Source organism: Vombatus ursinus, unplaced genomic scaffold (assembly GCF_900497805.2).
Source record: "Vombatus ursinus unplaced genomic scaffold, bare-nosed wombat genome assembly UNPS02014822.1, whole genome shotgun sequence".
Classification (NCBI taxonomy): domain Eukaryota; kingdom Metazoa; phylum Chordata; class Mammalia; order Diprotodontia; family Vombatidae; genus Vombatus; species Vombatus ursinus.
In genome coordinates, this window is record NW_020954600.1 from 380,782 (window position 1) to 408,539 (window position 27,758).

A 27,758-nucleotide genomic window follows, 5' to 3' on the forward strand; every position below is an offset into this window, starting at 1 on the left:
GATGGGGAAGAAGTCGCGGGCGGTCCCCGGCCGGAGGCCCATCCTGCAGCTCTCCCCGCCGGGCCCTCGGAGCGGCGCCTCTGGACGCGACGCGGAGCCCGAAGCCGAGGTTGAGGTTGACGCGGTGGTTTCCGCCCCGGCTCCGACCCCGACCCCGGCTCCGACTCCGGCCCTGGCCCCGGCCCCGGCTCCGGCCCCGGCCCCGGCCCCGGTCCCGGTCCCGGTCCTGGCTCCGGCTCCGGCTCCGGCCCCGGCCCCGGCACCGGTCCCGGTCCCAACTCCGGTTCCGGCCCCGGCCCTGACCCCTGCCCCGACGGCGGCAGCGACGGCGGCCACGGTGGCGACCTCCCTAGAGGACTCGCCCTCGGAAGGTAAGGAAAGGCCGCGCGGAGCCTCGGCCCCGAGTAGGAGTCACGGCCCGCCTCGCTCGCGCTGCCAGCGGGAACACCCCAAACTCGAGTCCGGGGCTTGGGGCCTAGTCCGGCCCGGAGCTCCAGGGCTGGACGTGGAAGGGTGGAGGGCGAAGGAGGAAGAGAAAGGAGTCTGAGGCCCGGGCGGGCTGAGAGAAGCCGCCGCAGCCTCCGCCCTGCGGCTGGCCTCGGGTCAGGGAGGAGCTTTCCCGAAGGACTCGCTGGATGACGCCGAGGCCGGGCCGCTATCTCGGCCTGGGAAGGAGCGCGGCCCCTCGCCGGGAGCCCTGCGGGTGCGCGAGCACGGACCAACAGCCGGCTGTCCCCGACCGCCCGGAGCGGGGCCCAGAGCTAGTCAGGGAGCCAGCCGAGCCTCGTTTGACCGGGGGAAGTGACTGGGCCAAGGTCACGCCCGCGGCTTCCGAGCCAGGGCTGTTTTACTGAGCACGATAGCGACGCTGTGGCGTGTGGGTGTGCCCCAAGCCAGGAGAGCACCACGATTGTCGCCTTTAGAGTTTTGGGGCTTTTGGTTTGTTTTTTTGGTTTTGTTTGGTCTTTGGTTCCCCCAGCACCTTGCCTAGCGTTTGGCCCATGAGAAGCGTTTAGTAAAATGCCTGTTCAAGTGAGTCCAGCAAAAGCCTGATTGGTAACAGTATCAAAAACATAACATTCCTAGAGGAGTGGAATTTATTTCTAGATATGGGTCATCAGCATCTCTATCCCACCCCCTTATAAGTTATTAGATGACTAATGAGTTTTGTTATTGGGAAATACTTCCATGCTACTCAGAAAACATTATTATAAAGAATGTGGATTTAGGGCTGGAAGAGACTTCAGAAGCCATTTAGTCTAACCCACTCGTTTTATGGGCGAGGAAACTGAGGCTCAGAGAAGTTGAGTGGCTTGTCTAGGTCACAGTATGTAATAGAGCAGAGATTCAAACTGGGTTCCTCTGATTCTAGATTTGGTGTGTATGATTCTGAGAAATGGAAATATTGTATTATATTGCTTGTTAGATGAAATAGCTCCTGTGATTTAGAGTAATTGTTAGAGAATTAATTAAATTTTTAGGTTTTCAAATGTGATAATCTTTAAATGAGAAGCTACTTGGTGTGTAGGGGAGAAGGGTAAAGGGCTGGTCAGAAAATTCTGGATTCTAGTCTTTCCTCTGAGTGTATGCTAGTTGTGTGACCAGACAATCCCTTAATCTGTCACTGCTCCAGGCCACTCATTAAGACTATAAATGATTGCCAATTTGAGATCTGCATCTGGGGAGGAATTGTGAGTTCTAGGGCTTCCAAACAATGAGGAGATAACAGGTTTGGACAAAAAAAATTGCAATACTTTTTAATTCATATTTGGAAATTCCTAAGTTAAATGATGAGTGTAAGGAGCTCTATTCTTTCCAGAAGTTGCGCTGGGACTGTGGGTGTGGAACATGCCATATTTCTGTCAGACTTTGTTGATAACTCCTTTGTTTTCCTCTTTTAGTTTTAGCAAGGGATGGCTTGCTGGGTAGGAGAGAGAAGAGGGATACCTTCAGAAATGAAGGTGATGTCAAAACAATTACTATCAAAATTTAAAACAATTTTTAAAAGTAAGGAGCTAATTCTTATGCCCTAAGTCATGTTATTTGAGTTGTTTGTTTGGTTTGGGTCAAAATTTTTAGATGCTATCATTTGTAGTCTAAATTTTCTTTACTGTTCCTTTCAGATGAACAGGAAGTTGTTCCAGAAGCTCCTAAAGTTATTGTTCAGAATCCCCCCAAACCAGTCATGCCAACCAGACCTACCACCGTCAAAGCAACAGGTATGGATTTGGCTGTTTGGATTTTTACTTTCTATTTTTCTAGAATAATTAGAATTAACTAGTAAGTTTTGATTGATTATAATTGTTTCATTGATTTAGTACTACTTAAAACAAAAATTCAAAAATCTTTGCTTTCTTTCTGACTTGTCACTGGCTTGTACAGCTCACCCAGTTTGAGGCAAATTTAATGTTGAGAAGAACTCCCCAAATAATTAAATACTTTCTTTGATTTGATAATTATTTAAAATTCAAATAATTGGGAAAAAACTAAAATTTAGCTGTCAGAAAACATGGTGGTGCTATCTAAATATATTTTGGGAAATTATGCTTACAAATACCAATTTTTTATTATACTGTTAATGAGCTGGAAAATTTTAATTCCAGTCCCGAAAAATTGAAGCATATACTGTAATTAGTCTAGGGTTAAGATTTTACCCTGAAGCAGAGGAATAGTGTTCAAATATAATGAGATGTTCAAACCTGTTTTATTTATTTACTAAATTTCATCCACTGGTAAAGAAGTTTTACAGGGCTTGTGTATTAAAAAAGGGTATCTGGAAGAAAATGAACTTTCAAAATAATACTTTGATAAAAACATAGTAGAATGGTCATTGGAGTAAGTTCATAGCAGTGTCCCATGTCATGAAGATTGGTTTGCTCAGCAGGCACTTACTGAGCACAGACTATACTCTGTGCAAGGTGGGTGAGTTCTGTGTTTAATGCTGTAGGGAAAATCCATAGAAGCCTCAGGCTTGATCCCTGTCCTGAAAGGATCGTTATGTTGCGAGTGAAAGGGCAAGGTGTGTGCCAAATTGGCATAAACATTATTGATCATTAAACTGAGATTAAGAGATAAGAATTGACAACTCAGGCTTTCTGTGGAAATTTGTCTAACCCGCTCCTAGAAAAGGCAGCAGGAAGAATTGTAATCCGGAGTACTACTACCACCCTCATAATTGCTGACATTCATAAAGGGCTTTACATTCATTATCTCATTTCATCCTCACAACCTACATGTAAGGTCAGTGCTGCAGATATCCCCATTTTACATGGGGATGAAGAAACTGATGGTCATAGAGCTCAAATGACTTGCTCAATAATGTCAGGTGGATTTTGTTCCCAGGTCTCTCAGAACCACAAGCCCCTGGCGTATTCTAGCCCAGTCCAGCCCTTTGGCCATTTCTTATCCGAACTGTTGCAGTTGTCTCTTAAGTAATCTCATTCCCTCCAGTTTCTCACTCCAATCCTTTGGATGGACCACAGCTGAATTAAAGTTTTTGGATATTGTTCCTGGGTGCTGAAAACACAAAGTCCCCCATTCCTTAGTCTAGAATTTAGGGTCCTTAGTCTGTCCGCAGCTTACCCCTCCAAGCTTAACTCCCATTCTTTAACTTACACGTTTGTTGTTACAACCAAGTTTGAGTCTGCTGTTCACGTCATGACGTTTCTATATTTGCTTTGCCCAGAATGAGCCCTTTCTTCTCTGCTTCTCTAAGTCCTGCCTGTTCTTCAGAGTCCCTGAAGGGCTCCTTGATCCAGTGGTCCAGAGTGCTCTCTTTCTCCCTCAGTGGCCATTTAATCACATTTGGTAGCTTTTTCTGTGTGTTCTGTCCCCTTTTTGTATATACCCTTACAGATTATATAGTGGACAAGTAACATTTGATTAGGAGGACAGTCTCACATAGTGCAGATCTTTTAAGCGAAAGGTGGTATCCACAGGCCAGGGCTAGAATTGGGGCACTTAGTTGAAATCAACATCCTGATTCTCCCTCAAACCATCTGGTAATGGAGAGGCAGTGGGGGGATCGTAGTAGAGGCTGATGTGGAAGGCAAGTGGTAAGTTACACTTTTATACTTCTGACAGGTACTAGCTGTGTGACAGTGGGCTCAGGATTTTCTCAGTTGGCACCGGCAACTTTCAAACAAAATTGCATGGTAGAGGGAGAGTTTCTTATTCTAATGAACTTAGGTCTGGACCTACCAAAATTAAAAAAGTTTAAATGAGTGTTTTCATTTGAGAGTTTATAGGAGTTGATTTCTCTAGGGAGAAAAATAGCTGCTTACTCATCTGTTTTAGGTGATCATGGCATTCTCTTGAAAGATTTTTTTTTTCATTAATCCATAAGTAAAAGCATATCTATTTTTAGCATCAACTCTGTGCTGTGCTCATCCTCTCTCCTTTCTTCCCTTCTCTCTTCTCTCTGTCTCCCTCTCTCTCTCTCTCTCAGAGTCAGAGCACATATAGCCATTTAGAATCTGGACCCACTGTCATTTACTAGTATAGATTTTTCAGTTTAATTTAGATATAATAGATTGTAAAAATGGATTATTTATCAGCTCTCATTAGATATACTTAAAAATTATTCTTTACTAATCATTTTTATACTCTTAATGACTTAGTCGTTAATGCTTTTTGTTTGAAATTGTACCCAATTAAATATTCATTTTTGTTTTTGTTAAATTCAGGAATAAAAAAGGTATGCACTTTAAAAAATGTATCCATTGTTGAGGGGCTTGAATATTATTTATGTAAGATTGTTTTCCATTTCTGAAAAAACTTTTAGTATTGATGTGTTACTTAAAAAGAGAAAGTATTCTATGCTAAAGACATTTTCTAAGCCAATATCCTTAGTTGAGTATTTTAAGTCTTAATTGTGTAGGAGGATTTATCTCTAAAATTCAGAAAATTTAAAGGAGTTAGGTTTTTAATTGCACTTTAACAAAATCCTTAGAAACAGTAAGCAGCAATGAAAAAAGTTAGTGAATGAAAAATGAAAACTGACAAATTGCAATCCTCCATTTAAAAATGTCAGCCTTGCAGGGCTTTTCTGAAGGTGCTTCATAAACTTTAAAACACTTTTGGAGATATGAATTGTTCTTATTAGTAAAATGAATGCTAACTTGACATAGTAGAAAGCAATCTAAGAAAAAAGTAAAATTTTTAAAAATTATGCCACTGGTAGATAACATGTGTTGCAGGAGCTCTGAGCTGAAATAGGACTAAAGCCTATTTGGTGCACACACTAAGCCCAGCACCAATCAGGTGAGCCTCGCTCCCCAAGCTGTTCAAGGAGGATGACCCAGCCCATGTAGGAAATGAAGCAAGGGAAGCTCTGTGCCTGTCGCTGCCGGAGGTGGGCTGTGAGAGGCTGCTGTAATTCCAGCATGTGTGACTCAGGCTCAAAACAGAATGATAACTGCCCTTTGGACGAACGTACATGCTGAGGAAAAAAAAGTAGGGCTACGTTTCCAACACAGTGCCTGAAACTATTGGTATAAGTTTGCTAAGGCATTTACAAAACTGAATGTGAGTACTGTGAAGATGGGACCCAGGAACAACGTAGCTTCAGATTGGCTGTTCAGACATAGAAAACTGGAATCGACTTGACAGATTAAGGAATGCTTTTTAAGTATCCTAATTGTGACAGACATAAATAAGGAGGCACTTCGTGGCACAGGAGAACATGATTAACTTGAATTGAGGGAGTTATATTAGTGATTACTACCATTAGCCAATTCCCAATATTATTTCACTTCCTGATACTTGGTTACTCAAGCAATAAATATTTGGAAAGGATGACCATGAAAATGTCTAGTTTGTTTTTATGTTTTATGTAATATTTTGCCTGGTTGTTATATAGTAGCCAGTGGTCACTTACAGGCTCTGTTATTTCCTTTTAGCAATATTGGCCTATTACTAATAGTCCCCAAACTACAGAAACTGTGCACAGCTGGATGCTGTTAGCATGATTTTTTGTATCTGTGTGTTTTCAGGAGGGCCTGAAACAGATGTTGACTTCTTTGGCTCAGTAATTAGAAAACTGGTTTTTGAGAAAATATGCATTCATTATCTGCTAAGTGACAATATGAAGTTCAGCTTTTGGGCTAAAAGTTTACAAAATAGAGCATAGCAGTTATATGATCATACAGGAGACATCTTTCCTAAAATGTTCTGATTTCTTCTTGTTAATTTGGTTTCTTTTTTGTTTGGTTACCAGGAGGCTTGTGTTTGCTTGGTGCCTACGCAGACAGTGATGACGATGAGGGTGATATACCTGAGAAACCAGCCTTGCCTAAGGAAGCAAATGGAAACCAATCCACTGACATTGACAGCACGTTGGCCAACTTCCTCGCGGTTAGTAATAGTTCAGTTTTAGTGGCAGTAGCCACTAAAATAGTTTATTCTCAAGTAAAATCAAGCATTTATTAAGCACCAAATTCTGTAAAAACAAATTTTCTTAAGATTTTTAAGATTTGGTAGTTGTATTTCTTGGGAAAGAGGTTAGGGACTTGATTGAATACAGTTGAATTTTCTTCTTTAATGGTGACTACATTTTCTCCATTTTTATTGATTTTTAAATGTAATACATCTGTCATTACTTCCTTTTAAAGGAAATTGATGCCATAACAGCCCCGCAGCCTGTGTCTGCAGCTAACACTTCTGCCCCGCCTCCAACTCCACCTCGCCCAGAGCCCAAGGAGTCTGCAGCGGCTTCCGTTTCCTCTCCAAGCCACGCCTCCGGGTGGCAGTATGACACCCAGTGCTCCTTGGCCGGAGGTGAGCTTGGTCCCATAGTGTCTTTGAAGTCATCCTACAGCCTACTAAGGGGGCACAGGAAAAATAGACATTATAGTGGACTGCTCGTTTTTTTCTATAATCAAGTTAATTATAAATGAATTTAAATTCTTTTAGTTGGTAGTACCAAAGATAAAAGATGTAATTATTTGCTACCAACCTTTAAGATTGTGGGCTTTGAAATATTTTTGGGAGTTAGGTACTTGGAATGTTTGTTTTGTAAAGATGGCTATTTACCGTTGAGATCTACCCTAATAGATGCCTATGTGCCGTCTCATTAGGACCAGTAAGTATCTCTGCTAGGTGAGTAATCAGGCATTACTTTTAACTATATACTTTGGAGGTCAAAGATATACATAGCTGAACCAGTGAAGTTTATTTTTTTCTTTTTCTTTTTTTAAACCGTACTTGCAGTTGTAGGGTTGGTTCTTCAGGAGATACTAAAGAGGAGGGCAGTTTGTTGTTTGAAGTCTGGTTTGGGAGCTGAGTGGTTGTAAGGTTAATAACAAAATTGTGGAAAGTGCTCCATCTTTGCTAAAATCTGCTTATTTTCTTTTAGTGGGGATTGAGATGGGAGACTGGCAAGAAGTTTGGGATGAGAACACGGGTTGCTATTACTATTGGAACACACAGACAAATGAAGTGACGTGGGAACTCCCACAGTACCTGGCTACCCAGGTACAGGGAATACAACATTACCAGCAAAGGTGAGAATGATCTTTGGAATGCTTTTTCCCCCCGATTGGAAATTCATTATAGAGTCGCAGGACTCTCTTCTTGTCTATATAGCTTCTTCTCCATGCTGCTAGCTAAGAATATTCCTTTTTAGTTCTGTAACAGGTGCTGACACAAGTTTCCTGGTGCCAGCAGATATATACTCCAAAGAAAAGACTCTTTCTGTTACCACTAATAAGAGTGGGCCACTCTTGGTTAAGCGAGAAGTTAAAAAGGTCAGTGCCAGCAGCTTAGGTAATTTATTCACATTAATCATATGATTGAAATGTTAGGTTTTTATATAAATGTGATATTGGTTCTAATTTTGGATTGTTAACTCATTCTTATATCTAAATCTTTTGTTAGGATCCTCTGTGATCAATTTCTTCTCTCAAATTTCTATTGAAATCATTAGAAGTATTTTTGTCTTACCCTGAACACTCAGAGTTCATGCTCACATATTCCTTTTGTATTGAGATATTTTTACTATTCAGTTAGTTTTATTGGATTAGGTTTCTTGTTGCTATTGGCATGTAATAGCATTTGACATCTTATTGCCATATGTGCTAGAGACTGTATTTTGGAGACAATATACTTTGAATTGACTTAATTTTTTAATCATCTGTTGTTGATGAGCTTGACTGTAGTGAAGCTGGTTTTAACCAATAGGCTCTGTCTGCTGATAAAATTTGTCCAAATTTGTACTCTGTTTGGTATGACCTCTGAGAATACCAGGTTACTACACACTAGTGGCATTGAGATGAGGTAGTATTTTAAGGATAATGCATTGTTAGCAACCGGACAGGTGTGTATTTCACTTTTTCAATCATTCTTTGTGTTTGGGCCTCATGACAACTCCATGGTGCAGTTAGGACAGTTAGTTTTCATTTGACAGACAGATAAATCGAGCCACCTTTTCCCAGGGGAGGGAAAAACGTATCGCTTTAAATTGCCTTCACAGTATCCCTGTGAGGTGCTCAGTTTACAGAAATGGATTTGGACCCAGGGCTGGTCTAAAGTTACTCACTAAATTAATAGAACATGGAAGTAAGATGCTTTGATCTTTTTTCCCCCGAACTATGAATGCCTTCTCCCAGTTTTGTTTATTTTAGTCAGAATAAAGGTGATCTTGAGAAGGAGCACAGGGAACCAAAATGTTCAGATTGTTTGTTCCCAGTAGTGATACTCGAGCTGAACAAAAGCTATATAAGGGTCTCTTTGGATGGGACCCCGACTGAAAAGGTTTACATTTATGGACATTGTTCAGGTGGCTGAAAGAGGGCAGGCACCATTTATCCCAACTAACATTTTTAGGGTTTCTTGGCTATAAAAGCAGACGTGTATCGAAGAAGTAAAACGGGTCCCTGAGAATGTTTCCCATACCATTACAGGAGGTGAACGAAGGGATCCAAGCTCTTTCAAATAGTGAAGAGGAAAAGAAGGGGGTGGCAGCTGCTCTGCTGGCCCCTTTGTTGCCTGAGGGTATAAAAGAGGAAGAGGAAAGATGGAGGAGAAAAGTGATTTGTCAAGAAATCGATCCAGTAGCAGAGGTAAAGGAGATGGTGGCGGCAGAGGAATTGTCAGGGACAAGAAAAACACAAGAAACTATGGGAGAAAATGCAGAAGACAACTCCCAGGAGGATCTGTGTAGCGTTGTGCAGTCAGGAGAAAGTGAGGAGGAAGAGGAACAAGATACCCTTGAACTCGAGCTCGTATTGGAGAGAAAAAAGGTAATTGGGGGAGCTCTGACGTGGGACGTGCATACCCACGTTACAGCCTGAATGGACTTATGAGGCCACTTCATAGTTCCTGACAACAGTAACTTTAGGAGAATTTGGTCTACTACCCCCAAAATTTGTTTAACTTTGTTACTACATTTAAAATTGTCACTGCTTTCGGAGTCATTTCTTTGTGGAGTGGTGCTTAAACTCAACGTGTCTAAAATGGAATTCAGTATCTCTTCCACCCAGATCCTTCCCCATTACCATAAAGGGCAAACACCACCGTCCCAGTCCTCCAGGCTCACAACCAAGGGCTTATGCCTTACTCTCTCTCACCCCCCCCCCCCCCCCAACCAGTCTTTTTCCAAGGCCTGTCAGTTTTTCTACTTCCACTCTGGTGGAGGCCCTAATATATTATCTTCTCACTGGACTCTTCTAGTAGTCTGCTAGTGGGTTTCCCCGCTTCACTCCATCCTCCACTCAGCTGTCATATTGATCTTCCTAAAGCACAAGTTAGACCTTGTCATTCATGCATGCATGCACACACACACACGCTTTGTCTCCTTCCTTCTCATACACCTTCTTTCCTGCTTGCCCTCCCACCCTTCAGTGCCTTCCTATCACATCCAGGATCAACTATAAAATCCTGTTTGGTGTTCAGACCCCTTCATAACTTCCCCTGGCTTTCCATTCTTATACCTAACACCTTCTCCTCTTCTACCCCTTGCCCTCCTTCTCCCAAGATCTAGTGATGCTGACTGCTTATTTGGTTGGTCTCAAACAAGACATTCCATCTGGTGGCATAAAAGGAAAGGGTGTGTCATGTGTCCCACTCTGAGCATTTTCTCTGACTGTCCCCCATGTCTGGAAGGCTCTCCCTCTTTATTTCTGCCTCCTGGCTTCCTTCAAGTCCCAGCTAAAATCTCATTTCCTACGGGAAGCCTTTCCCAGTTCCCCTCCTCACCACTACCTTAATACTGCTGCCTTCCCTCTGTGGATCATCTCCAATTTATCCTGTTAAAAATTTGTTTATACATAGTTGTTTATGTGTTGTCTCTTGTGTTAGGCTGTGTGCTCCTTCCGAACAGAGACTGTCTTGCCCTTTTTTGTATCCCCCATGATTAGCACAGTGCCTGGCACACAGTAGGCATTTAGTAACTTTTGCTTGTTGACTGAATGATTGGATAAACAGGGATAGAGAGCTGGCCTCAAAGTCAGGAAAATCTGGGTCCTGCTGCTTCTGACCCTACCAGCTGTGTAGTTCTTGGCAAATCATTTACCTCTTAGTGCCTCAGGGAATTGTCAAAGATGTGGACTCTTAATTGTTGTTATATTTTGGTTGGACCCCTTTGACAGTCTGGTGAAGCCCTGAACCCGTTCTCCGAATGATTTTTTAAATTCATTAAATAAAGTATTTAGGATTGAAAGTCCACAGACTCTTTAGCTTTAGAATCCCTAATCTTAAGACTGTAAGCTGCGGAAGAGTTGCTTACCTGCATTTGGTCAAAAAAGTTTCCTCCTTCCCCAAACCACCAGCAACACCTCCCTCCCAAAAAAAAAAAAAAAGGCCAGAGTAAAGATTGATTACGTGGTCTCTTGGGATTTAGGTTTTTAATTTAAACTTCTAGTTCCCTGGTGCCGTTTCTGCCTGCTAGAGCCAGTGGAAGTCACTGTGTGTGGGGCAGATCTTTCTTCTTCTGAGGGGGTTAAGCAAGTGTCAGAGGACCCTTAATTGAGAATGTCTCCTATAGTAATAGAGCTTTAGAAGGAAAGGCAGCTGTATAAGCCATTTTGTGTGAGAAACAGATTCTGAAGAGCTTTTCTCTTCTGAGATCTTTGGATACCGTCCTTGAGTATAGGTAGAATGATTGCATTTTTCTAAACATTGACTGCAGAATTGTCATCAACAAGTAATCTGATTATCTGCTGCACGTGGCATATTAATACTCGGTTGTAGAGCGTCAAAGAGAGCTAGAAGATGTATCCTCCTGCATTTAAAGAGCACGTACTACATTCTGGTCACTTACTCCGATTCTCAGAATGAATAGTTAACGTAACTTTAATCTTACTCTTGGATTTTTCTCTAGGCAGAACTGCGGGCCTTGGAGGAAGGAGACGGTAGTGTGTCAGGGTCTAGTCCACGTTCTGACATCAGTCAATCCGCGTCTCAAGATGGAATGCGTAGACTCATGTCAAAAAGGGGGAGATGGAAGATGTTTATCCGAGCTACCAGTCCAGAATCTACCAGCCGGAGTTCTAGCAAAACTGGCCGTGAGACCCCAGAGAATGGAGAAATTGGTAATTTAAGGATTTTAGGAGCCTTTTGAAAGGAACCTTTTAGGTTATTACTTTCCTCTAGTGATAGTATAAAGTACAATTTGGTTTATCCCATCCTTGACATTGACAGCTTATAGGATTTTCATGAATTATAAATTAATTGATGGGACATTTTGAATAAAGATCCATCCCCTTTTATAGAGAACACGTAAAAGCAGAAGGGGACGTCGTAGTGAACAATAGAAAGTTCTTATGAAAAGCGTTAGGCTAGTGGTAATAGGATATTTGAAAGCAGAAATGGAGGTGTATTGAAAGAAAAATGTCAGTACTTGGATCTGCAGTAGAGCAGTTAGTAAAAATTTCCAGGTGCTGTTGGTGTTTTGTTCAAAAGAAGTCTGTGGAAGTCCTCTGGGAGGATTTCATTGTTTCCTAAGACATCCAAGCTGTATTGACAGCTATAGAAGCTGTAGTACTAGAACTGAAGTTAATAGCTTGAAAAGTAAAGCCAAAGTAAGAAAAACTGGAACCAAGGTGTCAGGTGGAGTGGACCTAGAGTTGACATGCCCCGTTTTCCATTCCCCACCAGAGAGTTCCAGTGCTGGTGGATGCTGACATCAGAGATATGAGGGAACTTCTGAATAAGGTTATGGCAAGGAGTATGCATTAGTTTATAGAAGTCACTGAAAATGTCCAGAGCTCATCTCTGGGGCACAACTCTTGTCCGTGCCATGTTTCAGTTACTGGCATCTGAGTTGCATAGAATCAGCAGAGCAGTTTGAAAGGAACAGTTTGGGAAAGAATTCCTAGTGGATCATTCATGAAAGTATTAACAGTAAAAATCAAGAACCTGCATTTATTAAGTGCCTGCTGTGTCCAAAGAACTGCTGGGAACTGGGGATATGAAGACAGCAAGGGGGTGGGGTTATTCTCTTTGAGAAGTTTTATGTTTTATTATACATTTTTCTAAGAAAGATGGAAACGAAGCAACAGGGAACCAAAAGAAGTCTATCACTTTGATCGCAAGCTTAAAATAAATGAAGGAATAGTTGAGGTTGGTGTTTCCCAGTCTTTTCCTGCCCACGACCAGAGAGTAACCTAAAGGGAAGAAAAGGGCTCGTGGAGAAGACTAGGATTTTGGTCAGCAAGGTGAACGTGTTTTTTCTTTTCCAGCGATGGGCACTGAGAATTCAGAGAAAATAGATGAGCATTCTGACAAAGAGCAAGAGGCAGAAGAATGTCCAGAAAAACTAAAGTCACAAACAGTGCCAAAGCTGGATGAAGAACAGGATTTGAAAGTATGTCTATTAATTAATGCAGCCTTGTAAATGTATATTTGAAATTTGACTGACCCAGTTTGTTTATTTTTAAAAATCAGTCTTTTGCCACTAGGAAGACTGCAATTTAGCGAAATGAACAATTTTTACTATCTGCAAAGCGTAAATGGTCATTCACAAAGGATATGGGTTAGTGGGTTATTTTCACAAGTGAGGGTTAGGGTTAAGAAATTGCTAGGTACATTACCGGTAACACACACAGGGTAAAGGTAAAAGGTTGAAGCAGAATATATTATGCTTCAGATGAAGTTAAAAAAAGCAGGGGTAGCAATCCTGATCTCAGAAAAAGCAAAAGCAAAAACAGATCTTATCAAAAGAGATAAGGAAGGAAACTACATCCTGCTAAAAGGCACCATAGACAGTGAAGTAATATCATTACTAAATATATATGCACCAAATGGTATAACATCCAGATTCTTACAGGAGAAGTTCAGGGAGTTACAGGAAGAAATAGACAGCAAAACTATACTAGTAGGGGACCTCAACCTCCCCCTCTCTGAACTAGATAAATCTAACCACAAAATAAACAAGAAAGAAGTTAAGGAGGTGAATAGAACATTAGAAATGTTAGGTATGATGGACTCTAGAGAAGGTCTCTAGAGAAAACTGAATGGGGATAGAAAGGAATATGCTTTTTTCTTGACGGTACATGGCATATACACAAAAATTGACCACGTACTAGGGCATAAAAACCTCACAATCCAGTGCAGAAAGGCGGAAATATTAAACGCATCCTTTTCAGATCATGATGCAATAAAAATTATATGTAATAAAGGGCCATGAAAAGATAGACTAAAAAATAATTGGAAACTAAATAATCTAATCCTAAAAACTGATTGGGTCAAACAACAAATCATAGAAACGATCAATAACTTCATTCAAGAGAATGACAATAATGAGACAACATACCAAACCTTATGGGGTGCAGCAAAAGCAGTTCTTAGGGGAAGTTTTATATCTCTAAATGCTTATATAAATAAAATAGGAAAAAGAGGAGATCAATGAATTTGGACAACTAAAAAAAACTGGAAAAAGAACAAATTAAAAATCCTCAATTAAACACCAAATTAGAAATATTGAAAACCAAAGGAAAAATGAATAAAATTGAAATTAAGAAAACTGTTGAACTAATAAATAAAGAGCTAGTTTTATGAAAAAACCAATAAAATACACGATCTGTGTAGAAGTTCTTTTCCACATAGATTTTTGCAAGCAAGTTGAGTAATTGTAAGGCCAGCAAGTAGTGACTAGTACTGTATAGGAGTTATTTTTTTTCTCTAGTTAATACTATTAATGTATTTTCCTATTATAATTTAAATACCAAAAATCTTTTTGGGGATTGAAATAGAACTGGCCTGGGTAGGAAGGAATAAATTATTTATCTATGGTATAGAGAGTAGTTTGGTTGTACCTGAACACCATTTGGTTTATATCAGTGGTGTCAAACTCAACTAGAAATGGTCCCTGCTGGGTCACATATTGATTTAGAAAACAACAAAGGAACGTTATCACTGTGTTATATTTTTACTTACTTTGTTAAACTTTTCAATTACATTTTAATCTGGCTAGGCTACATATTTGATTCTTCTGGTCTAAATGTATTTTTCCCAAAATTTCACTTGTGTAAAAACTGCATTTTTAAAAAAATGTATACCTTTATATTTTTTCAAAGAGACTTCATTGGAGAAGTGCTTACCTGTTTTCAGGCCAGTAAGTTGGAGTAGAAAAGGCTTGGGTCACACTTTGGCCCTGCCCACCTGTATGACTTTGGCCAGGTCACTTTCTCCCAGATAATAATCTGTGGGCCTGTTTCCTTGTAAGTGAATCTTTGTGCAATCTTAAAGTTGCATGAGCACCAGACCATTAGGGTGAAGGGGTAAATGACAAAATGAGTTTGTTTAGAGCATTATTCTAAGAGCATAGTCACAAATGCAATCCTTGTTTGGATTGGGAAAAATCTGATTCTCTGGCTGTAGCTGGCTGGTATAATCTACCTTATTCTAACGACCATCCTACAAACCCCACCAGCAGAAGAATATCTCCGCCAATCGCTTGTTTTATTTTTACCTGAAAGAATTGGAGCAACGTTGAACAGTGAGAGAATCTGGCTCGTGTTTGAGGCTTCCATGTGTCTGTCCACTTAAAAGGCCTCTTCAGAAATAAGTGGTCAGGGTAACAAATGTCCTAAAATGTGTAGTTCTGAGTCTTTAGGTAAGATAAGTTATCATTTTAAATTAGCAACTAGCATCTAGTTGGCTTTGAAGACACTGGTCATGTTTTACATGATCGTGTGTACTGTTTCATTGTTTGTGTGTAGATTATTTCACTGCCGATAAAAAATGTCAATGATCCTCATTCTCAAGGACTTTTTTTTTAGTGTCCACCCCAAACCTAGCTCTGCATTTATGACTATGAGGCAAAGAGACTGCCTAAGGAAGAAAATCGTCCAGACACGTATTTGGATGTCTCTGTCAGTCAGTGTAGAGAGTTCATAGGAACTGCTGTTGACTTCTTGCATTCTTCTTTTTTTCTCCTTTGCGGAACAGTTTCAGATTGGAGAACTGGCAAATACCCTGACCAGTAAACTGGAATTCCTAGGAATTAGCAGACAATCCATCTCCAATTTTCATGTGCTTCTCTTACAGACTGAGGTAGGTTCAACTGTCAGCCAGTTTTGTACATACCATCAATTCCCTGTGTGATTATCTGTTTGGTAGACTGTATTAAATTTTTAATTCAGGAGTGATTTTTTTTTTCTCTCTCAATACATCTCTGAACTGCCAATTCAGGAAACACGAGTAAAGCAAAAACATAATTATGATGGTAACTGGGTGGCATAGCAGATATAGTGCTGGACTTAGGAAAACTTGAGTTCAAAGCCTGTCTCAAGCCCTTTGTAGCTGTGTGGTCCTGGGCACGTCACTTTGCCTCTCTCTACCTCAAGTTTTCTCATCTGTAAAAATAGAATCATAATTGTACCTATCCCAGGGTTATTGTGAGGGTCAAATGAAATAATGTCTGTAACATGCTTTCCACAGACCTTAAAAATGTTGGCTGTTATCACCACATGTAATAAAGCACCTCACGAGTCTTGAAGTGCTCTGTATAAGTGCAGAATATTGTTCTGTAGCTGTATGAAAGCACGTCTGATAGACCTACAGCACACTGGTGCTTGTGGAGCCATTCCAGTAACAGATAGACAAATAGGGATCCACACATGCTCCTGCCTCCTTCGTGACAGAAACGTTTCACTTGTCGGATACAACCGAAGAAATCAGTCCACTCGGAAATGAAACCTGTGACCCTGGCCAGTATTTCAGCAAACTTAACTAACCAACCAACAACAAACAGGCCTATTTCTAGAAAACAAAATTATACGTTATGTTTTTAAAACCAAAATTGAGTAACTTAGCTTGCTTCTCCATTTTCACAAATAATGAATGGATAAGTGATATATGACGTTATCAAAGTAAGACTACCTAAGAATCCCTGTGTTACATGAATCACCCTTAGAGTGTAGGAGGTCATTGGTTGATGACCACCTACACTCTAAGCTCACCTCTGCAGCAATGCGGCATAGACAAGAGAAGGCTGGCTGGGGTGTCAGAAAGACCTGGGTTCAGGTTCTTCTGCCTTTGACTCACATCAGCTCTGTGGTTGAGCAGGTCACTGAACCAACCTTTCAGTGCCCCAGCAACCCTCTCAGAATAGAAGTTGAAGGTGAGGTGGTGATGTGCATCAGTGGAAGGTATCTGCATCCTGATGACTCTGGTAACACCTTCCCACCCACGCACCACAAGATCTCAGTCATACCCTAACAGGAGCCAGTCAGTACGTGGTGGTATCACTGTTCCCTGCTGGTGTGCCTCAGCTTGGGGCCTGTGGCTGTCCCTCCTGGTCAGAGAGGATAGCCAGCTCCTGGTTGGCTGTTAGCTTTCAGAATGCGCTTCTGAGGAGCCGGCCAGCTTATTCCTCAGAACAATGAATTGAGTTGAATTTGTTTGTTGCTAGACACGAATCGCGGACTGGCGAGAAGGAGCTCTCAACGGAAGCTACCTCAAGCGAAAACTACAGGATGCAGCAGAGCAACTAAAACAGTATGAAATAAACGCCACTCCTAAAGGCTGGTCCTGCCACTGGGACAGGTACGCACTCTTCTCCCCTTTTCACCTTTCACCTTTGACATCTCAGACATGATTTGTGATCACCACCACCTGACAACGTGACGTCCTCTTGGAGACTTGGAGCAGCTTCAGTTAGCGGTGCTGGGCAGGCAGAGCACCGCCAGCACTTACAGAGTTTGGGCCAGCCACAGATTGGAGAAACAAAAAGCAAATGTTTAAAGTGTTCCATGTAACGGATTTTTTCCCAAGATTGGACAAAGCTGGTTTTCACTCTCCAGAGTGTAATTTCACGGAGTAGGGCGGGCTTGGGGGTTAAGCGCATGCGAGAGCTCTGTGCGCTTTACAGGACCTCTGGAAGCAACTACTCCTGATTAACCTCGGTGAAGTTAAGGAAAGCTTCGTGGCGGAAGATGTGAATGAAGAGCAAGATTACTATCTTCTGCCGGCAGGTCAGACGAAAATATTTCTTTTTATATTTGGCTTTTCTTGATTTTTTTTTTCGTTATTTGAAATCTTTGCTCTTTTATTTTTCAGCTCCCAGATCCTCTCCCTCTCTTTAGCTTTCACTGTGTTTGATATCAAGAGTATGAAATGTGAATTCCACGGTCCAAGAGGGAAAAAGCCATCTTTCACAAACTCCGCTGTTCTCTTCTTTGGAAGGGAAATTAGGGTTCTAGGCGATTGAGTCCCTTCATTAATGAAACTTGAAACCCTGTTAAGCATTGGCAAAAAATGAGATGTTTTGCAAGCCCGTCATCTGTTGGAGTTGGAGGGCTCAGGGCTGTATTCACAGAGCTGCTGGCAGGGCAAATAGCTTTGAATCATCCTTGGCTCTCCTTCCTCAATTCTCAAAGCTGTTTGTTGCCTTTGTGAATAGCAGTTCATTAAGAAGAGGTTCTTCCCTGTGAGAGCAGACTGCTGTCCTGGGACAGGACCGAGTGGAAGTGTCACTACAGGAGATTAGGTCTTAAAACGTGTGTTTTTTTTCTTGTGATTTAGGGATCATAGACGTTATTTCTATGTAAACGAACACTCGGGCGAGTCTCAGTGGGAGTTCCCAGATGGTGAAGAAGAAGAAGAAGAAGAAGAAGGGCAAGCCCAGGAGAATAGAGCAGAGACTGTTCATAAACAAATCTTGAAAGAGAAAAGTGGCGCTGATGCAAACTCTGGGGAATCCACTGAGAATTCCACAGGTAAAAGTGGCCATGTGCAATCTAGTCATTAGGCAAGAAGGGCTTGGTTTCAGGGGCTCACACATACACAGGAAGTTCTTGTGAAAAGAAGGACAGTTTTGTTTTTTTTTTTTTTAAATACAGCTTTAAGTACTAACTGAAAAATTGTAGCTCAACCCAAAAGAGGGAAAACATTAAGAAGAACAGTAGCTAAACCCTGAAAATCAAGTAGCTCTGTGCCTGGAGTGGTTAGACTGTGCTGTCAGAGCATCAGTAACTTGAAACCCATATTGGAAAATTACGTAGAATCACTCGGACCGAGTTCCAAGGTTTACACGAGCCTGTAAGGCTGTGAACTGTTACAGTACAAAGATGACATTGAGTTAGGATGTCTGGTAATCAGGTGTTACAAAGACAGTGATCTGATTTTTCATGCCTACCCCTGTCAGACGGGACACTGCATATAACAAGACTGGCACTCTGTGTAGTTGAAGTGAGAGTTACGAGCCATGGCAGACAGAAGCCATGCTGTACAGCGGCCAGTGGTTTGGGGGCATGGGCACAGAAGAAAGTCGTTACTGGAAAGGGTCAATAATATTCATGTTGGCCCAGTTGGTTTCTCAGTGGGTAGTTCTTAAAGTCTGGACATGATCCCCTCAGTTATCTTAAGTTTTCTCTGCATGTGAGAAAATGACATTTTACCTTCAGGGATAAATAAATGACAGTGCCAGAGTGTGCTTGGAAAGTCACACAAAAATAACTGAAGTGTTTAACTCGTAAAGGCAGCAGATGATATGTGTACAAAAGAAGATCAATTTCTGTCTAACTGCTGGTGTTTCTTAGCAATGGAAAAACGAGTGGATTCTTGACATGATCAAGATGATGAGATCGTGGCATTCACTAGTTTTGCTCTGCTACCTTTGGGTGGCAGCATTTGCTGCATTTGACCATGGGAGTGGAAAACAATTCAGTCCCATTTGGGAAGTTTTTGCCTAGTACCCAGGAGACTCTAACCTCTCTGAGAAAACAGTAACTTTTGGTTTTCTCATATCTCTGTGCCTAATGGAGTCCATTCTACTTTATGGGCTCTAGACAAGTGTTTTTGGCTTTTTTGTTTGTTTGTTTTGGAATACTGTGTTCCAGCTTTCCTTTGGACCTCCAAGAAGAGTAATTATTTGAAATTCTATCAGTCACATAGTTTGTACAGAATTTATTCTTACTAATCAAGAAAGTTAGTTTGGTCTATATTGGTCACCAGGTCCAAGTAGAACATCTTAAAATGAAGATAGATAAGACTAGCAGCAAATTAAATGGGGTAGAAATCTGTCCTGCCTCTAAGTGAATAACTTGACGCTTTTGATTATCTGAGATCCGTGGAAACTTTTTATATCCAAAGCAGCTTTTGTGAAAACTAATGTTACCTTCCAGAACTCTGCCTCCAGTTCAGCATCTTTCCTGATCAATTCTCTCCATCTTAATGAGCCATATGAAACTAGAATCATATTGTAATCTAGATTGGCAGAACTGAAGCACCTCACTTGAATATTCATAAAGAAGAGTTTTCTTTTTTGATCCCTCACTGTCATTCAGAGTAGTAAAATGTAAATCTCAAGTCGATTGTAGTAGTTTTTAGTACATAGTGATTGAATAAAGACACTTGAATGTGGTTCTTAGGAGGCATATAAAGTGTTCTTTAGATCTCAGTCCTGCCTAACTGTGAGGTCGTGACTTATTGTCGTTTTTTTTCTCTCCACTCATGTAATCTTCACATAGAGGAATTCTCGCATCATTAACCTTGCTAGTAATGGTACCACAAACACTAATGGTGGTACCCACATCCATTTATTCCTTGCTTGTGCCAGAAAGAAAATCTCAAAATGTTCATACCATCCAGTGGAAATGTTTTTAAAGTAGCTCACTTAACCTTCTCCCAGGAGGCAAAGTAGGTCATGCTGTGGGGAGCGTATAGCCTCTCTTCATGCCTCTCTTCATGCCGGGGACCTCATAAGATAGGACCAGTGTAAGGTTAAATAAAGTGATCTCATGCTTGGCACAGCTGAGATACCTGCTATGGAAGATAGCACACATTACTTCAAGGCCTGCTGAAGAAAAGTTTAATCAAGAAATATTATCATGCAAGTAGTGTCTTTAATAGCACTTAATGGAAAAAAGGTGGTCTTCCTAGTGAAGGAACTGGCAGGTTTCTAAATATGCTGGTAATATCTCATTTAGCTTCTTTATTCCTGGAGGTGGACAGTTTTTTAGGATACTCAGAGACTTAGTTTTGCTTAAGTTTTGTCACCTGTAATAAAATTTTAGCATCAGAAAGTTACCTTTGTTTAATCCCTTAGACCTGAAGCTATATTTTCTAATTTACCTATTGCTTGCCGCCATTTGTTTCTAGCCATGGTACCAGCAGGTTAGTTGGTAGTTGTGAATACAGTAAGTGGGGATAAAAAGTACGTGTATGAGTAAACATGCATAGGGAAAAAAAGGTGTAGGATTCAGAACTCTCCGTTCACGTTGTTCTCAACTTTAGAAGATGATTTCCCATATTGTAGTTAACTAAGATTACCTGTGGAGATGCTATTCCTTATGGCAGCCAGACTCGGGCTTCTTCAGTCTTGTAGGATTTCCCGAGTACTGAAAAAAATAAAAAGTGGCCTATTCTGTTTCAGTGTGACCAGAACAATGACGAGTCTATGCCATAGATGTCCATGTGCTCTCAGACCTAGTGTTGAATCAAAATTTTAACCCATCAGCCTAATTCAAGCCAGTATATCAAGGTACCTTACAGGTCTTAGGCCCAGAAAGATTATCCTTAAGGCTTCAACTGTAGATTTTGAGTTAGCTTACTTCTGTGTAAATTACCAATGCATAGTCATCTTTAATACACTTGGTGTCTGCTGTAATTGGCATCTGTTTTGTTTCAAACTAATATACACAAGGCTGATCAAATTCTAGTTAGGTTTAGTGTCACATAGCACAACCAAGGCTTCGTCTGTATACTAATATAGCCTGAGTACTTGACTTCAGGTCCAGCCTACTATTTGAACATCTGATGTACTCGTAATTCATCATCTATCATCACGCCATCGACCTTGGCCGTGTATTTCACGAGTGCCAGTAGTGTGTTGTTGCTTTGGTAGGAGGAATAGAATTGTCACTGACCCATAAGAAGCCTGCTAATGCCGCTGCTGATCATCTATCCTAGTACTGGTCTCTGAAGACAAGCCTAAGTGCCTCACTCTAGATTCCCACCTCCTACCCAGATGCCCATTACAGGATGGGTCAGTCTGTAAGTGCATAGTGCAGCTTTAGCTAAGTCAGAATGATGATGTGTTGGTGAGAGCTCTTGATCCACATTTTAATAGTGGTCTGCTGACCAGCAATACAGCAAATACTTTTATCTAATCTGCAAAGTTTCTTAGCATCTAAAAGATCAAAAGTTGGGTGAGCTACGTGGTACTATATTTTTTCTTTGTATGTACTCACTAAGAGCAACTTTAGGATCAGTGGGATATCCAATACTTTAGTGAGCTTGCAGCTTTTCAAATAGTATCATTGATATCTATCTTTGTCTTCCACATAGCAATACTGTAGAAGCTAAGTGACTAGTGGTTGGTGCTTTTCTTTGAGTTGTATGGAGCTACAAATACAGTATCCCTATTTTTCTAGGCTTATGCAACCTATATGTTCTATTGGAATACATTAAAGTTCTCTTGTAAGTCAATGTTTAACACTGCTTTTGACCGTGGAACTGTTAACAGGTGGCTGCAGCTGGACCCACTTCTTGAGAGGTGAGATTTGTTTGGCTGAGACTTTTAGGTCCCTGGACTTGTTTCATTTGCTAATAGGGAAATATGTTGTAGAACACGGGACCTAGACTTTGCTTCATCTCGCTCCTTTCTCCCGTAAGTGTTTGACTGGGCGATTTCTTCGAGGTTCACCGTTCTGTAAATTCAAGAAAAGAAAATCTTTGTAAAATTCTCAGGAAATAGGGAAAATCTTATACTTAGAATAAAGTGGAGGAGAGGTCTAAGTTTTTCTCTTCCTTTTTCCTCCCTTTTACCACTTTTCAGAAGAAGAGGGAAATAAACTGAAGGGGGTCCTCTTGCTGAGCTAGAGGGACTAGTTCGGATATCGGAGACTGAATTCAGGGAAGTTCAGCTTCACCCGCTAGACCTGAAATCTTTTGCATTAGCAACATGTTTTCAGTGGTGGTTTTGTTGCCAGGGCAGCAGACAAAGTAGGAATGATTTGGTCTTTGTTGCCTTTCTGCTCCTCTTTCTGAGCCCTCTTTTCAGCTTCTTCCTCATCCCAAAGACCTGGTGACCTCAGGCTCAGGCTGCCCATTAATTTTGCAGAATCACCTCTGATACCACCATTGAGGATTCCATAATGCCCCATATTCTAAACATTTGTCCACCCTAATCAAAAACTTGCATTCTTTGATGAATTGTACTGTCTGTTTGCCCCTTAGCAGTTAACTTGTTAACCTAAATGAAAGTGATTAGAAAGCTAAGGGGCAAGGAGGGAGCTTTCCTCGATGCTCCAGGCCACTTCTTCCTTCCCACTGCTTCCTGTTTTCTCTAGACTTTCGTTTAGCTCAAAACTCAGTGTTAACCAACTCAATATTCCAACCGCTTCCATGTCTACAAGTTGCACTGTTCTCCATGTGGTCTCTGACCCAGTAAGAAATTGAACTCAGCTAGAGTAGCCTCTGAAAGAACCTTTTAAATCTTAACTTTTTATGAATGTCATTTAACTATACTGACAGCAAACAGTGGTGATTTTAAGTGCAGCAGCAAACTGGGCAATGCAAAGTACAAGTGTGTAAGGCATATAGATAAATTGGCTTAGGTGGAAAGAAGACAAGTCTGGTGTTTTTCTGTGTCCAAGTGGGCTTTGTACTCTTATATTTCCATTTGTGGTGCCAACAATCACTTGTCTATCCTGACGTGTATCTGTCTATCTTAGGTTCTCTTTGTAAAGAGCCCTTTTCTGGTCAAGTCTCTTCTGCATCGCTCGTACCACTTACTCCATTTTGGACCCTCCTTCAATCCAATGTTCCTGTGCTTCAGCCTCCATTGCCCTTAGAAATGCCACCCCCACCTCCCCCTCCCCCAGAGTCACCTCCTCCCCCACCCCCACCTCCTCCTGGAGAAGATGGTGAGATTCAGGAGGTAGAGATGGAGGATGAAGAAAATGAAGAGCCTCCTGCCCCAGGAACTGAAGAAGCTGCCCCCTTAAAGCCCTCTGTAGCAACTCCAGCTGTCAGCAGCCAGGTGAGTGGCACCATGGGAACCTTGGAAAGCAGTTGGGATCGAGGGGCTTTTTGTTAAATGAGCTGCAGCTTTTAAAAGTATCTTGTTTGTTTTGTTTTTAGAAGAGATTATTTAACTTATGTCTAAAACTCATTGGAACTTTTTTTTCTGTTTAGAGTTCAGTTGATTCCAGCACCTCCAACTCTACTACCACCAGAGCAGTGAAAAGGAAAGCCTCAGAAACAGCTGCCGGAGTGGCCCAAAGATCAGCCACCATTGGTGGCTCTCCAGTTCTCTATAGCCAGCCAGCCCTAACTACAGGTGAGCCACGTCTTGGCACTTACCTCATGATGTCGTGGAGCTGCTGCTTTAGATTTTTCAAATCCAGAAGGACTTTTTAAATCGACTTAGGTTGCTGCCTCTCTTTGTCAGCAGCTTTGGCATAGCAGTGCAGAGGTCAGGAGAGACCTCGAGGCTAGTTCTGACCTTGCCACAGACCAGCAGCATGGCTGGGGGCAAAGACTGAAACTCCTTGAGTCAGACTATGTGTCCTGTCTGTCCCACTTCTCCTACACAGTAGATACAGTCCCTGCTGGTGATTAACGGACTCTCTGGGTTGTCTAGTTACTAGTTTAAAGTGGAGGGATCAGTTAGCTATTCTAAATTTTACTAGACATAAGAGTGGAAAGGTTAAGATGAAAAAAGATTTTTCTTTTCATCTTGTACTTGATTCTTAAGTATCCTGTAGGACAGCCTGAGAGTATAAACAAGTCGAGCTTTGTTCCAGAAATCTCTATTAAGCTCAAACTCCCTGTTTAATCAGTTGTGTTGTTATTTGTCATTTATGTGATTTTTTTTTTTTTTTATGGTGTCTCTCTGTCAGGTCACCAAACTGTAAATGTCAGCCACCAACAAACCTCAGATGTCGCTCATCAAACAACAGGCACCGGTCACCAAGCCACAGGGGTGGGCCTCCAATCGAGTTATCTGGGACTGGCAGCGTCTCCTGCTGTCATGTCCTATCCTGAGTGCCCCTTACCGGTTAGAATGACCGTTCCCACGGTACAACCGGTGCCATCTCGAAGCCTGCTGAGCACTGCTAGCATCACAGAGCCTCCGCCCCCACCTGCTCCCAAAATGCCACCACCTGAGAAGAGCAGAAAGGGGAAGAAGGACAAGGTATGGGATGTGTACTCATAGCTTATTTAGAGAAACAGCAAATGGCCACTTTGATTGGAGAACTGTGCTAAAGGATTCAGATTTAAAGTATGACTTGGGAATTCAGGAGGTGGGGACTTATAGGTAGGGAGGTTCAGAGCTGGTGTAAGACTGCAGGGGAAGCAAGACATCAAATTGGGAAAGACCTTGAATTCTGGGTAAAGTAATTAAAGTATAGTAAGTAATGTGAACCTAGCTTAGTAGGCTGTAGAGGAGAGTAGGAAGACCTTTGGGGAGATTTGGCAGTACGAGACGGGTTGGGGAAGGGATAAGCTCCCATATTAGAGTGGCAACAGTGTAGGAACATAAAGGATGGATTTGAGAGATAGATGGATGTTGCAGAGGTGGAATCAGCATAAATGAAAGAAGGGTACCAAGGATGGTATCTTAAGCATCTCCCATATTGGGGAGTCAGAGAAGTAGGCATCTCTGAAAAGGATATTCAATGGAACCAATGGAAAGAGAAGAAAACAGAAGATAGACATTCTGTCTTTTCCCCATGATGGAATAGCTTTGGGGGTTGTAGCATTAATCAGTGTGAGTGTACGTGCGAGCAAACACTCCTTGTCAGACAGAAATCATTTTATTGCCGTGAACATCATGTTTGATTAGATGAGGAAGGTTGAAGTGTATATGCCCAGTGGAGATAAGTTGTAGCATGTGTTTCTTCTCAGGACATGATCATCTGATCTCTGCCCACCAAACTCTGCTTATTGCTGTAACTCCTCAATCCTGCAAGAGTTCAGTTCACATGTTACTTTCTCACTAAAACTTGTCCTGATCCCGCTCAAACAGTGATCTCAGCCTCTTTCAAATCCCCGCTCACCCATTTTTTGTCCTAGATGTCCAAGTACTCTCGGAGCCATTTTGGGTCTTCTGTAGAGTTCAGGGGCTGTCTTTTGTTGAATAAGGGTTGTTCCTGAACACAGATCTGTGCCTCGGTCGCCGTGTTAGCTGTACAGATCTTCCGATCCTCCTGCTCTTTCTCTTTTAGCTTTCTCGCCTTGTTCCATTCTTCAAGTTAGTGCTTTTATTCTCTTCTTCCACTTCTCACCTGTGATGATTTTTCCCACATTTTACATTGCACTTTTTCAGGGGAGAAAGAGTAAAACAAAGATGCCCTCTCTGGTAAAGAAGTGGCAGAGTATCCAGCGGGAGCTCGATGAAGAGGAGAATTCCAGCTCAGGTGGTGAAGACCGGGAGTTGACGTCACAGAAGCGGATTGAAGAATGGAAGCAGCAGCAATTAGTCAGGTAAAGTGAAGTTCCGGTTTTGTTTTTAAGATAGAGAGGGGGGTTTTTATCCTTCAAGCTGCAGCCCTGCCCTGAATTTTATCCTTTCCTGATAAGTAGATCTACATATAAAAATAGTTCCCTGGTATTCAAGGCCTCATCCAGACATGAGTGTTTTTTTGGTTTGGTTTGGTTTGGTTTATTTTTAGGCAGTTGGGGTTAAGTGACTTGCCCAGGGTCACACAGCTAGTAAGTGTTACGTGTTTGGTCGGAGGTTGGGTTTGAACTCGGGTCCTCCTGACTTCAGGACTGGTGCTCTATCCACTGCGCCACCTCGCTGCCCCCAGACATGAGTGTTTTTAAAGGTTTTTTTGGAAGTTGGGCACTTAATTGAATGGCTTTGGCCATAACTTGTGAAGAGAATTCTTCCTAGAGGATTTATCCTAGGAGGATAAATGGAGAAATAATACAAAATACTTGTTGCAGGACAATGAAAAGTATCTTGAAATGTGATCTCGGCTGTCACGTGCACAAAGCATCCTTCAGGTGAAAAACCCAGGAAGCCCACGATGTAAACAGATATCGTTGCCCTGCCCTCCCAAGTCTCTTGAGGCCGAGGACTATTTGGTTTTTGTCTCAAGTGTCCTCAGCACCTAGCACTGTGCTGGGCACCTAGAAAGCTTATTACGTGCTTCCTACTGCTCAGCAACAAAGGAACTTAGAACCTTAGGGTTTTTTCTCTTTCTGGTGAAGTAATTTGTCCATTGTTTTCCCCAGTGGCATGGCTGAGAGAAATGCTAACTTTGAGGCCCTTCCTGAGGACTGGCGTGCTCGACTAAAGAGGAGAAAAACAGCTTCAAACACGTAATTCATTCGGGGCATTTGTGTTTTATTTTCATGTACAGTTAAGAGTCTTACCAGTTTTACTGTTGTCAGATAAACTGTAAATGTTTTGGGAGAGAGCATTGAATTTCCTGGATTGGTGAAGGAACGTGTGCAGAACCAAGTTTTCCCTCCCTTTTGCGGATTGGAATCTTAATGGCCGACGTTAAAGGGCCAGGCCCTCGGACTTCCTCTGCTGCCGGCCAGCTCCAGTTTGTGTGTAGACTCACGCATTGGTTTGATGCTGAGGCTGAGGAGCAGCGTCTCAATCACAGGCTTAATAAGGTGTGAACGAAATGCTGGGCAGGCCTGAGGTGAGGGGGCGGGGAGGTCTGAGGTCCAGACCGTGCCCGTGGTTTCCAGTTTGGAGCCCTTGACCATATGTCCCCAGCAAGTGCAGTTAAGCAGAAGGCAGCCGTTCTCTTTTTTTCCCCAGAAGCTTGTTCCTTGCTCAGAGCCTGGTAGTCCTGGCCTGTGCTTCCAGCCTCGGGCTGCCTGCCGCCCACGTTCTACTGTACCTGGGTCTGATATTTCTCCCATACGGACCCGGTGTCTGCACTGTTCCCGGTGGTTCTTGTCCGCAGGGATTCTGGAGCTGAGCGTCCTCATCTCACTTAGATGCTTTTGTGGAGGCTGGGTTTAGAATTTCACACAAGCAGCGACAATTGCCGTTTATCATCTCCGGTAAAGGAAGGTGGATTTCTTAATCCCTTGCTCTTACCTGAATGAGTATGTCAGGAGCAGTTGAGTCCAGATTCATGTTTCTGTGTCTCCATTTTACCCTGTTCCCAAGCGCACCTTCCTTCTGTCTCTACATTGTACTTGCTCTCTGTAAAGATTCCAGTATTTAAACGGCGGTTCCCTGTTCTTTCTGTATTTTTTATCTTATCACAATCAGGTAAAAGTCACTTTCTTTAAACTGAAGGAAAAGCAAATTGTGTTTTAAAGCTGTTTGTATTTCTCCAGTTTTTGACTTTGTAAATTTGTATATATGCACTAATAAAATCTTTTTATACTTCTGA

At 41.9% G+C, this 27,758-nt stretch overlaps 1 protein-coding gene across 1 annotated transcript; it reads left to right on the forward strand.

The window, feature by feature from the left end:
• On the forward strand, nt 1-27,758 carry FNBP4 (formin binding protein 4). Its single transcript, XM_027837736.1, has 17 exons — nt 1-371; nt 2,124-2,219; nt 6,218-6,354; nt 6,612-6,777; nt 7,355-7,502; nt 7,625-7,745; nt 8,901-9,239; nt 11,318-11,528; nt 12,678-12,802; nt 15,388-15,492; nt 16,853-16,986; nt 17,965-18,158; nt 23,118-23,425; nt 23,581-23,725; nt 24,288-24,583; nt 25,718-25,875; nt 26,632-27,758. Exons 1-17 carry the CDS (start codon nt 2-4, stop codon nt 26,720-26,722), a joined length of 3,144 nt encoding a protein of 1,047 aa, XP_027693537.1. The 5' UTR covers nt 1; the 3' UTR covers nt 26,723-27,758.